General features: G+C 41.1%; 1 protein-coding gene across 1 annotated transcript in view; it reads right to left on the bottom strand.

Moving 5' to 3' along the window:
* Positions 1-3754: 3754 nt before the first annotated feature.
* The window catches only part of LOC134204249 (E3 ubiquitin-protein ligase goliath-like), a 49707-nt gene continuing 40432 nt past the window's right edge, over positions 3755-13029 (bottom strand). Inside the window, exon 3 of the mRNA XM_062679070.1 lies at positions 3755-3837. Coding sequence (XP_062535054.1) covers positions 3755-3837 — 83 coding nt within the window. The remainder of the gene's footprint in view (positions 3838-13029) is intronic.

Below are 13029 nucleotides of genomic sequence, written 5' to 3'. Positions count from 1 at the left end.
ACTGCTCAGTGAGACGTCTTACTTCTTACTTCGCACTACTCACTTTTCACAGTGAGAAGTAAGATGTCAAAAAGGAGTAATGAGAAGTGAGAAGTGAGACGTCTCACTTCTCACTTATTATTTCTCACTTCTCACTTCCCACTGTGAAAAGTGAGTAGTGAGAAGTAAGACGTCTCTTTTCTCACTTCTCACTCCTCATTTCTCACTTCTCACTTCGCACTTATCACTTTTCCAATAGGAAACGAGAAGTGAGAAATGATTTGTGAGAAGTGAGAAGTGAGACGTCTCACTTCACATTTCTCACTTATTATTTCTCACTTCTCACTTCTCACTGTGAAAAGTGAGTAGTGAGAAGTAAGACGTCTCACTTCTCACTTCTCACAAATCATTTCTCACTTCTCGCTTCCTTTTGGAAAAGTGAGAAGTGCGAAGTGAGAAGTGAGAAATGATGATTGAGAAGTGAGACGTCAAATGACTTTTTTGGCCAAATTACATTCGGCCGAACGACTTGTTTGGCCAAATGACTTGTTTGTCCAAATGACCTGTTTGGCCAAATGACCTATTTGGCCAAATGACCTTTTCGGCTAAACGACCTGTTTGGCCAAATGACCTATTCGACCAAATTACCTATTCGGCAATATGACCCGTTTGGGCAAATGACTTTCGGGCAGATGTGATTCGGCCAAATGGATTATTCAGCCTAGTGGCATTCGGCCGGATGGCTATCGGGTGAATGAGCTTCGGTCAAACGACCTTTTCCCGCTGAACATCGCTCAAGATGCAGATCTTTCAAGTCAGCGCTGTGCATCAATGTGGGTATACAGGACCCATACGTAAATAAGTTGGCTTGCAAAAAGGATAAATTTTTAAGGGTCATATAAAGGTTTCAATTGAAATCACAGACAAATGGTCACAAAAACAGATTTCCAACAATGAATTAAAAACCGCTACATATTAGCTTTTGGTGTAAAAAAGTCACTGAGTATAGTTTCTTGAACTTCCAAAGTAAAAATAAAAAAAATTCAATCAACGTTACACCATGACATCAACAAAATTTGATTTCAATTATTTGATATTTCATTTAAATTTCTTTCATAATAATAAATTGTTTTGTGGTAGGAGATAAGTTGCGTTGTGTCTTTAATTCGTGAAAAATACTAACAAAGGTACCACACACAGTTTACGTAATGTCAAAATTGTAAATTTTGTTCCTCTTCCACCCTTACTTTGTCGCGCTTTTTGTATAAACATGATTTTTTTTCTTATTTTACACTGCCCAAGTAACATTTTAAGTTTTATAACACTCTTCAAGACTATAATTTACTCTTTAAGAGTGATATAAAACCAGTATAAAACCAAAATGTTACTTGTTAAAATATTAAGTAAATTATGTTTGACGCCAAATCCAATGAAAATTGCATTACACCCAGGTTTTTTTACATGGTTTGGTTTTGGTCGGTTAGGTCCTTCAGCGTCAATGAAGCAATGAGTTAACCCCACGAAAAAAATCACAAAAATCAAAGAAAATTCAGGGGGTATTTAAGTTTAGTGAAACTTGAAAGTTCAGGTTAACCGAGAAAATAAATTAAAACCGCGCAAAAAAAAACTGGGTGCATTAAAAAGTAATACGGTACTAAAGTACCGTGGAGGTAATTTTATTCTGCGCATTTAAGTTTTGAAATAAAATCGTTGTTATCGAGAAACCATAATGATTTATGAATACCTTTATGTAGTAGTTGTGTAACTGTAATTCACAGAAGACTATAAATCAACCAAATGTTGATTAAATTGACTAAGAACATATATTATTAATCGATTTGTGGATTGCCATATGATTCTTAATTTTGCGCACATATTTTGAAATATTTATATGGAATGGAAATAAATGTAATCCAACGCGAATAATAAGACCAGTCTTACATAAATGCCAATGTTGCCCAAAGTGCTATTTTCTCAAATGTCAAAATGCCAGTCTGACCTAGGAAATCTCCGAGTGGGGAACTATATCGATTTTTCAGGGAAAATTATACGTGCTAGTCACGTGATATACACATTAAGATTAGATACCTCGAAGTTTAAAAAACGCTCAGTGGAGCTGTGGTGCGCAAGGCCAAGTAGCAGATATCCCTTGTCTCTTTCTGGATATTCTATCTTCGCATTATTTTTTTTACTCTTCTTGTTTTATTTCAGCATTTTGAAATATGTTTCCTTGCCAAAACAGTTGCCTACGTTCAGAAAGAAAAAATGTCTGCCATATTCTGCGCAACATAAAAAGCTTTCTATAAGATAGAGATTACACTCTGAAAGTTGATTTTTATCATATTAAAGCAACAAATGATCTGCTTTTGCACTTCACATTTAAAAAAATGAGTCCAAATCTTTTTTTTTGCTCGAATTCAAAAAAAATTGTTTATGTGCGTTTTAGCGCTGCTGCTAATAGAGGCCATTTTTTGACATTTTCGATTTTATCGATTTTGTTTTTCTTCATATTCCCGTTATGAACGCTAATTTATTGATTTATTATCTGCCCATGACGACAATAAATTCCCAACTTTTTGATGAAATGTTTTAGTGTCAAAGTGCGCAGAATTAGGAGCCGCGCAGAATAAGGCACGCTCACGGTACCAGTTGTTAGTGAATAATTCACATGAAATGTGATTAAGAAAAGTATTTTACCAAACAATAGACAATTTTCAAAAAGCTGTATCTCACAAAATGCTGAATTCAGGCAGAATTTTATTCATGGTTCTCAAAGCTTAAGAGTTGAACAATGTAGTGCATGTTGTTTTACAGCAGGGTAATGTGGGGTACTAAATTGTTTTATTGGTTAAATGTTGCATAAAATATACTTTTACTACTTTAATACTAAACGCAAAATTCTAGAAGGAGCTATTATTACATTATTACCTATTGCGTCGATCTGCTTAGGCGCTTTTGAATGGTGTATAAAAATGATACTTTAGAAACAAAAACATTGCAATTTACCAAAAACGCAAAAAGTAATTATTGGGAGGAGCCAGCTTGAACATTTCCACCCTTACCTAAAAAATATATTAAAAAAAAAAACGATTATAAAAATTCTTGTTATATTCAGATGTATGTATATTCATCACAATTTGCCATCGCGGGTCAATATCTCAATTTCCAGCGACTCAATTAATGACATATTTAGCCTCCCAGCGACCTAATTTTTTTATTAATGATTCTTATTCATATGTAACGCATGTTTCAGTAGGTAATAATTATAAAGCCACCACTTTCGTATGGAAATCAACAGACACCATCTAGACAGGGCGAAATGATTTGTATCTAGACGTCTTGTACTACACACAACACACTTATAGACGTAGAGTCACCCTCACTTTTCCAAATATCCCAACCCCTTGATTAGTTCTCCACGTTCCAAAACCGATCGCATTCTATACACCGCCAGCGATCTCAAGCGCACACCTCAATTTGCGACACGCACAAAAATTCCCAAAATCACCGAGAACAATCGTGCCTCGTAATTGCAATAATTACCGAGAGAGCCATAAGGAGTGCGATAATCGACCCGAGCTCCCATGCGAGCAGACCGAGAACATGTAGCTCGTGTACGCACTAATCTACCTTGCATATAGCGCTACCACGTCGGTCGCGTCATCGTATCGGTCGTCACTCCCACGGGTGCGGTGGTAGCCCTTTGCCGTTACGCTACGAAATTGATACCGCAATAGGCAAAATTTTTGCATCATTATCAGGCATCCCCTTGCTATCAGTTCCTCAGACCGTTGCTGCTGCGCAGCATGGCGAACAAATTGACGTTACTTGTATTTGCAAAGTGCCGGATCACAAATGCTGCACAATGGGTTAATCCGGATACATTGTGAACATGAATTTGAAGAGGCCTGATAGATCAAACTACGTAAAACCATCATATGTAATTCTGGAAATTTTTTACCCAAAACGCAGTTTTTACCACACAATAATTAAAAAACCGTCGAAAGTGCACTGACAAAACTGTGGGTGCGCGTGTTGATTAACTAAGCCCAAGCGGTTACTTCGCCGCAGTATATCAGTTATCTCCGTTTTGGCAAACAGAATCGTACTTGGGGGGTGAATTCACTGAACCTGTAGCAGAGGTGTGCGTGCCGTCGCGGTCTGAGACGGTGAGCTGTGAGATGCCGGTCGGAAGTGTAGAACGGCGTTTCTAAATGACTGCTCGATGTCTGTGCCGTGATACAATAAAAAGGTTATAAAGCTAAAAATAAGTTCCGAATGTTGAGGGTAAATATTGGTATGGCTCATAACGTATGGGCGGTACAGATGGACGCTAACGACACGGTAATGTCGTTTTGCGGCTATAATGTCACATGCGGCGTGCTATCAGTAAATCAGAAAATGCGATGCAAATAATTAGGAATACAAAACCGCGCGCGTGAAATTAGAGTGTGGTAGCTATGTCATATCTACGTTTCTGTATTCATTATAACGAGTGAATTAAAATAAAATAAATTACTTTGGTTTATTTCGCATGCTTTTTGTCTTTCTCGTAATTTAGTGTACGTTGTTTTCTACCACAATATACCGTAATCAAAGATGCTAGCCCAAAAAAAAAAAACGTTCGTGTGGTCTTCGATGTGTCTTGCAAATCGTCATTAGGTGTATCGTTGAATAATGCTGATGACTGACGTGAAGAAGGTGTTACGGTGCACCGACATTTCTGATGTTCACTTTGGTGCTTCGACCTCGGTGCTCCTGCTGATGTGCATCAGCTTAATAATGTCACTTAAGAAACACAATCTGCTCATTTCCTAGCGATATGGACGTTCCATAAGCTGGTAACTGATGAGAAGCTGTAGTATTGTAATATACGTATATGGACAACGTTTTTTCCTGGCGAAACAAAACGAAACAAAATTAGAAATTGCAATTGTTGGTTCGAAAACAAAACGAAACGAAATTCGGATTTACTTCCGAGACTTCGAAACGAAACGAAAATGGACATTTGATTCAAAATTTTACGAAACGAAACGATATTTAATTTTTTTTTCCACGGAGTTTTTATTGATTTTTTTTGCATTGTATACAAAATGCAAAAAACGACTAAAAAAATTCCGAGTGGAAAATAAATTTTATTTCATATTTTTAAAGTAAAATGTTGTTACCCAAATGCCATAGGGAGAATCTAACTTGATTTTTCAAAAGGTAACATATCAGTTTGAACCTGTTCACCATTTTCAAAAGTATGCCCCACACCAGAAACAACGTAAAAATATTCATCGCTTAATATTTCTACCATATTGCAGTAGAAAACTCGACTTTTTCTAAATTTTTACTGAGGTCTGTTAGAAATATTAAGCATAGCATTTGGCTAAGGTGAGGGGCATTTCTTATCCAACACTTATTTCTATGAAGTTAGCCTTGGAAGATAAACGAAAATTGTGAAAACCCATTTTTCGTTTCATCGCTTCGCCTCTCACTCACTTTTTGTGAAAACAATTAAAAAAATTCTATGGTGTGCTGCGGTGGGAGTCAAACCTTAACAATAATAGCCGTGGGTTGCGCTTACTCTAGCAACACCATTACGCTATCTGCATGTAGGCATTAGCGGCCAAACGTCTTGGATTATGCGCGACAGTCCCGGGTTCAGCCTTCTTGCCTCACATTGCCTGGACCCCGGAAAGCTTTCTGCATTCAATGATAAATCTGTAAATCTGTAAATATCCATGATATTCAAAGAAATCTGTAATCTGAATAATTAAGGGAATATAGGGAACTTGAGCCTACTGAAGTTGAGGGTCTTTAGGGTCTACTGAAGCTACAAGATAAAGGTAATTTTGAGTATCTAAACAATTTTTGCAATAATAAAGAATACACAGCCAGTTTTTATTTATACAGCTGAGCAAAATAAAGAACAGGCTTCCGTAGAAGATACGGTTATTCACAGATTACCAGTAAACTATTTGCTGTGTTTCACCAATAAAGCGTCACAATTCTCGGCAAAATACCATTTTGACTCAAATCCCGAACAAGACTCATATCTCCAGTAACATTTTGGTTTTATGTTGGTTTTATTACACTCTTGTAGAGTAAATTATGGTCTTCAAGAGCGTTATAAAACTTAAAATGGTACTTGGGATTCCGAATACTGGCGTTAAGGCGCCCTAAAACTAAAGTTTTCATCGGTGAGGATCAAGATTACAAAAGAATTCAAGCTCCTATGGAGAAAATTACATAAATAAGGCCAAAATGTCCATTTCAAAGCGAGTATTCGAAATATGAGTCATGTTCGGAATTTGAGTCAAAACTGTACGTGTTTGCTGAAAGCCAGGAAATGATTTGACAATTCAATCGAGACTGCCTTGTTACTATTCTGTCGGTAGCTCTGACGAGGTGGTGGCCAGTGTAACCAAATTAATTTGGTACAGAATCTTCCTAACAATTTGTTTCAAAACTCAGGTTATCACCCTTTTCATCCATTATTTATTAGAGAAGCACAGAAGGGGGCGTTTTGGGGCCTCTTCCCCTACGGAATCAAAATGAAATGAAGGTAAAAGTTTAGGTCATGACAATGATCTCAATCGGAAGGATCTGAATCAGTTCCAGAATCTGAAATAAATGAGATTTCAGAGAATGCCTCAAATATGAAGCATTCTTAAATCTGCAAAGATCTAAAAATCTACTAATTCAGGAAATATTTCGAAACATCACTATCTTCATTTCACTTTTTTGAAACAATGGTTGTTCAAACTGAATACTTTTAAAAGACAACGGAAAACGGACAATACTCAGTAGACTAGTAAGGAATATTTCGCTTATTGAAAAATTTCTACAACTTGAGCACAGATCGAATAGTCGCCTCGTAATACATTACATATTACTTACACAACTCATTCAACGTCACTTAACACGGTAACATCGATGATTGCGTCTTTATTTGATCCACTGACTGAAACTCATATGTTCAGTTAATAACCGTGGTTATAAGTAAAGAAATAAAGGAACTTCCCCAATTGAATGTTTCAACATTGATTCGACCAAAGCATTTGGTGACTGTGAGTGATGGTCTTCAAGGAAGGAAGAGTGAAAGTTCGTCTGTTGTCTCCGAAATCAAAGGTGGCGCCCATGGATTGAATCCAAAATAGAATGAAAAAGTGTCTCACTTATCATCTCTGTATACATATACGATATGTAGCATATCGCGAAAGACTTTTTTCCCAAGCTGTCGTGATAAAGAACTGATTCGGAAGACTCTCATGATAAATTTCTTTTAAGAAGCTCCAAACGCGGAGAGCACTGGTTCTGATGATGCATTTCAATTTGTCTTACACAGCTGTACGGTCCGCAACAGGTCGGTGGCACGACGCCATGTTTTTGTAGCCAACATCTCAGTATAAAATTCATGATAGTTTACAAACATCACATTTGATTTCCATTAGGATACAGAACTGTCAGTGGGATACGGTCGCGTAATGTTGGCTGCAAAACAAACCTGTTGTGTGAGATAGGGATGCCACCGGGCTGGTTCGCAACGCAAAATCAGCGAGAACAAAACGAGAATCATCACTTCCCTGTGGGGGATGCCTACCCGATTCTGTTTTTCCGTACCTGTATACAAGTTTGATACATTTGGGAACTGATTTGCGATTTGGGCGTAACTTATTTTGTAAACAAATCTAGACCAACATTTGAAAAGAGCGTAACAGCCAAAATTTAATCCTTCTAATTCTTCGTCCACATATATTACGCCCTTTTCAAATGTTGGTCTAGAAATATGGTTTTATGGGCTCCGTAAAATGAATCGTTTGCAAACTAATCTCTTCATCTGATAGAGGAAAGGTTTATCTGTCTGATTGATACCGTAGTTTCTTTCGAAAACTCTTGCATTAGCAGGAATTCGCCTTTCAATGTTTGTTTACAAAATAAATTACGCAAATCGGTTCCCATTTGTTATCATAGCTTGATATGATTCGGAACAGTTTTTGCTTTTCTTTTATGGTTGTTCGTTATCTAATGGCACGACAAATGCAGGGTAAAGCGTACCATTGTTACTTCGCGTACCTGAAGATATAAAATAGACTCCATTTCGCGATGTTTAACCTCTTACCCAACAATTCCTATCCCTACCTCCTCGTGACACTGGCCGGGATACGAGCAACTTTAGGAAAGATCGGGTAACCGACCCCGGTGGGAACTATGGCCGTATGCTGACAGGGAAGGGGGGATTTGCTCATCTCCTGGGGTACAAATCTGATCGAGCGTCTGTTCTTCATGTTAGGAGCGGCTCACAACATCGTATGTTCCCCATGTTAGAGGCGGCTGATCATCGTCCGAGTGCCAGCGAGGGACTCTAAGTGAAACTGTGCACCATGGTCTACCGGGAATAAGGAGGAATGGTTCTTCGGAAATTTAGGGGTTTTGGTGTCAGGCCCTGCAAGCCAGCCTTAAGCAACGAATAATCAACAAGAGAGTACGCGAACCATCGGCGAAGAACACATATCTCAACTTCATCGGGAGCACACGCATACTCGCCGATGTGCTCAAGGACCGTGGATTCGGCATCGTAGCGCTGCAGGAGGTTTGTTGGAAGGGATCAATGGTGCGAACGTTTAGAGGTAATCATACCATCTACCAGAGCTGCGGCAACACACACGAGCTGGGAACAGCTTTCATAATGATGGGCGATATGCAAAAGCGCGTGATCGGGTGGTGGCCGATCAACGGGATAATGTGCAGGTTGAGGATCAAAGGCCGGTTCTTCAACTTCAGCATAATCAACGTCCATAGCCCACACACCGGAAGCACTGATGATGATAAGGACGCATTCTACGCGCAGCTGGAACGTGAGTACGACAGCTGCCCAAGCCACGACGTCAAAATCATCATAGGAGATTTGAACGCTCAGGTTGGCCAAGAGGAGGAGTTTAGACCGACTATTGGAAAGTTCAGCGCTCACCGGCTGACGAACGAAAACGGCCTACGACTAATTGATTTCGCCGCCTCCAAGAATATGGCCATTCGCAGCACCTACTTCAAACACAGCCTCCCGTATCGGTACACTTGGAGATCATTACTGCAGACAGAATCACAAATAGACCACGTTCTGATTGATGGACGGCACTTCTCCGACATTATCGACGTCAGGACATATCGTGGCGCTAACATCGACTCTGACCACTATCTGGTGATGGTGAAACTGCACCCAAAACTATCCGTCATCAACAATGTTCGGTACCGACGACCGCTGCGATACGACCTAGAGCGACTGAAGCAACCTAATGTTGCCACTGCATACGTGCAGCCTCTCGAGGAAGCGTTGCCGAGGCAGCGTTGAGGACTGCTGGAATACAGTCAAAGCAGCCATTAACGACGCAGCGGAGAACAACGTCGGGTATATGGGACGAAGTCGACGGAACGATTGGTTCGACGAAGAGTGCAGACAGATTCTGGAGGAGAAGGACGCACCGCGGGCGGTCGAGCTGCAGCAAGGTACCCGGCAGAACGTGGAACGTTATAGACGAAAGCGAAGACAGCAGACCCGCCTTTTTCAGGAGAAGAAACGCCGCCTGGAAGAAGCGGAGTGCGAGGAGATGGAACAGCTGTGCCGTTCTCAAGATACACGCAAGTTCTATCAGAAGCTCAACGCATCTCGCAAAGGTTTCGTGCCGCGAGCCGAAATGTGCCGGGATAAGGATGGGAGGATCTTGACGGACGTACGTGTGGTGATCGAAAGGTGGAAGCAGCACTACGAGGAACATTTGAATGGTGCTGAGTGTACAGGTAGTGAAAGTCAAGGCAGCGGAGTAGATGTCTATGTCAGTTCAGCGGACGATTGGAGCCAACCAGCCCCACCTTGAGGGAAGTTAAGGATGTAATCCAACAGCTAAAGACCAATAAAGCAGCTGGTAAGGATGGTATCGGAGCTGAGCTCATCAAGATGGGCCCGGAAAAGCTGACCACTTGCCTGCACAAACTCATAGTCAGAATCTGGGAAACCGAACAGCTACCGGAGGAGTGGAAGGAAGGGGTTATATGCCCCATCTACAAGAAAGGCGACAAACTGGAGTGTGAGAAATTTCGAGCGATCACCATCCTTAAAGTCGCCTACAAAGTGATATCCCAGATCATCTTCCGTCGTCTGTCACCATTAGTGAACGAGTTCGTGGGAAGTTATCAAGCCGGCTTCGTTGACGCTCGCTCGACAACGGACCAGATCTTTACTGTACGGCAAATCCTTCAAAAATGCCGTGAATACCAGGTCCCAACGCACCATTTGTTCATTGATTTCAAGGCGGCATACGACAGTATAAACCGCGTAGAGCTATGGAAAATTATGGACGAGAACAGCTTCCCTGGGAAGCTTACCAGACTGATCAAAGCAACGGTGGATGGTGTGCAAAACTGTGTCAAGATTTCGGGCGAACACTCCAGTTCGTTCGAATCGCGCCGGAGACTAAGACAAGGTGATGGACTTTCGTGCCTGTTGTTCAACATTGCGCTAGAAGGTGTCATGCGGAGAGCCGGGTGTAACAGCCGGGGTACGATTTTCAACAGATCCAGTCAATTTATTTGCTTCGCGGATGACATGGACATTGTCGGCCGAACATTTGCAAAGGTGGCAGAACTGTACACCCGCCTGAAACGTGAAGCAACAAAAGTTGGACTGGTGGTGAATGCGTCAAAGACAAAGTACATGCTTGTGGGTGGAACCGAGCGCGACAGGGTCCGCCTGGGAAGCAGTGTTACGATAGACGGGGATACCTTCAAGGTGGTCGAGGAATTCGTCTACCTCGGATCCTTGCTAACGGCTGACAACAACGTTAGTCGTGAAATACGAAGGCGCATCATCTGTGGAAGTCGGGCCTACTACGGGCTCCAGAAGAAACTGCGGTCGAAAAAGATTCGCCACCGCACCAAATGTGTCAACAGACATGAAACATGGGCAATGCTCGAGGAGGACTTGCAAGCACTCGGAGCATTCGAGAGACGGGTGCTTAGGACCATCTTTGGCGGTGTGCAAGAAGACGGTGTGTGGCAGCGAAGAATGAACCATGAGCTCGCCCAACTCTACGGCGAACCCAGTATCCAGAAGGTAGCTAAAGCCGGAAGGGTACGATGGGCAGGACATGTTGTAAGAATGCCGGACAGCAACCCTGAAAAGATGGTGTTCGCTTCCGATCCGGTAGGTACGAGACGGCGTGGAGCGCAGCGAGCGAGATGGGCAGACCAGGTGCAGAACGACTTGGCGAGCGTGGGGCGTATCCGAGGATGGAGAGATGCGGCCTCGAACCGTGTATTGTGGCGTCAAATTGTTGATTCAGTGTTATCTGTTTAGATGTTAACTAAATAAATGAAATGAAACTATCCCCGATTGCAAAAAGGGTCGCCTTTATGGAGCAAACAACCTAATCCCTACAAGCAGTCTATGGTATAGCTATAGTGACCGCATTCCATAGCCATTTTTGTCGATGTTCTAGGTTCGAATCCAGTTGCGGTTATAAAAATTATGTAATTGCTTACCAAACATTTTAGCGAAAAATGAGTGAGGCGTAAAAGTGATGAAACAAAAAAAAAGAAATTCAATCAAGTAGGCACGATTTTCGCTTCTCATTTTAGGTTCGCTCTAGAGAAAAGAGGGGTGGGAGAAATATGTTTTTTACTACAAACTCCGAAAAAAGGTTCTCATCCGACCCAAAAATCGCTCGATTTCGTCTCACTGGAACGAAAAGTACGAACCCGGCTTATAATTTCTTACTTCTCACTTATCATCTTTTTAAATCTTCGTCAGAGTAAATTTTGTCATGAATACGGATACGGCTCTTCACTGGTCAAATAGTGTAGCCCGGGCTCCTAAGTAATAGAGGAAAGTGATTGAGACCACCCCAAAGCCAAAGATTTTAAAGTACAAGATAGCCCACTCTTCAATATCACATACATGTCATTAGCGAACTACTTTTTTTATAGCAGCGCATACTGGTGGTGAAAAGTCGGACCATTTCAGTAAAAATTATCAAGCAACCTCTGATTTTCAATTGTTATTGAAATGTCACTGCTTCATAATAAACTCACTTGTCGAATTCCTTGAAACCCCGGTAGAACAGGTGGATGCCTCGGCCTACGGAACCCTTGGAAATGTGGTGTCCTGAGCAAATGTTTCGACGATTCCGGTGCTGGTGCTCCTAGTGCTATATAATTGTCTCGTTTTGGAAACGGATTGCAAAAACCTTATAGACTATGATCTGGTAAGATATCGCGGGCTACCCCCCTCTCTTGCTAGACCCCAAAAACGGATGGGCCTGAACCAGAAACGAACATGCGGAACACCGGAGTGAAAAAGACACATGAAAAATGAAGTCAAAGTGGGGGTACCAGAGAAACTCAAGCATTCAACATGGAAAATGACTTCCCATCCACGATAACTGTGTGCCACATATACATTTCTCTATCCATGCTTGCTGACTCATTACCCAAGTAAACAAAATTCCCTTTAAGAGTACGTTGACTCCCTTATGGCAGCATCGATAACTCCCAATGTTATATGAATATAGTATGAATAAATATATATTTAAAATTATGCTGCTGTGTTGTGTAATATTTAATCATTCTGTTGAGTAATATTCGAATTATCTGCAAGCCGGCCATTAACGTCTTCTTTTGGTTCACCTACGCTTCATTTATGTTTGGTCCAACATGTTGTTGGATAGTTGCTCCATGAGCTGATCAAAAGGTTATGGTTTATTATTTGACTTTTGTGTGGTGTGTGGTGTGGTGCCGAAATTCATTTGAAATTAACTCGATGTATGAAAAAGTTTTCATTTTTAGTAACTACGGCACCGCTCAAACGTCATTGAGTTTATTCGGTGCACTGGGCCATGATGACGGGCATTTTCATATTCGATAGTGTCAAATGTTTGCATATGAAACCGATTCCTCAGCTAACACATTTGATAAAACCTGCAGGGAAGATGACCGGATCATATTAGTTGGGAAGAGGGAACTCACGAACTACTCACGGTGGCTCTGGATAATTGAATGTGTGGCATGACG

This window comes from Armigeres subalbatus, unplaced genomic scaffold (genome assembly GCF_024139115.2).
Source record: "Armigeres subalbatus isolate Guangzhou_Male unplaced genomic scaffold, GZ_Asu_2 Contig486, whole genome shotgun sequence".
In the NCBI taxonomy this organism is placed as follows: domain Eukaryota; kingdom Metazoa; phylum Arthropoda; class Insecta; order Diptera; family Culicidae; genus Armigeres; species Armigeres subalbatus.
The sequence above is the reverse complement of the archived record's forward strand: the minus strand, read 5'-3'. Positions and strand labels throughout refer to the sequence as shown.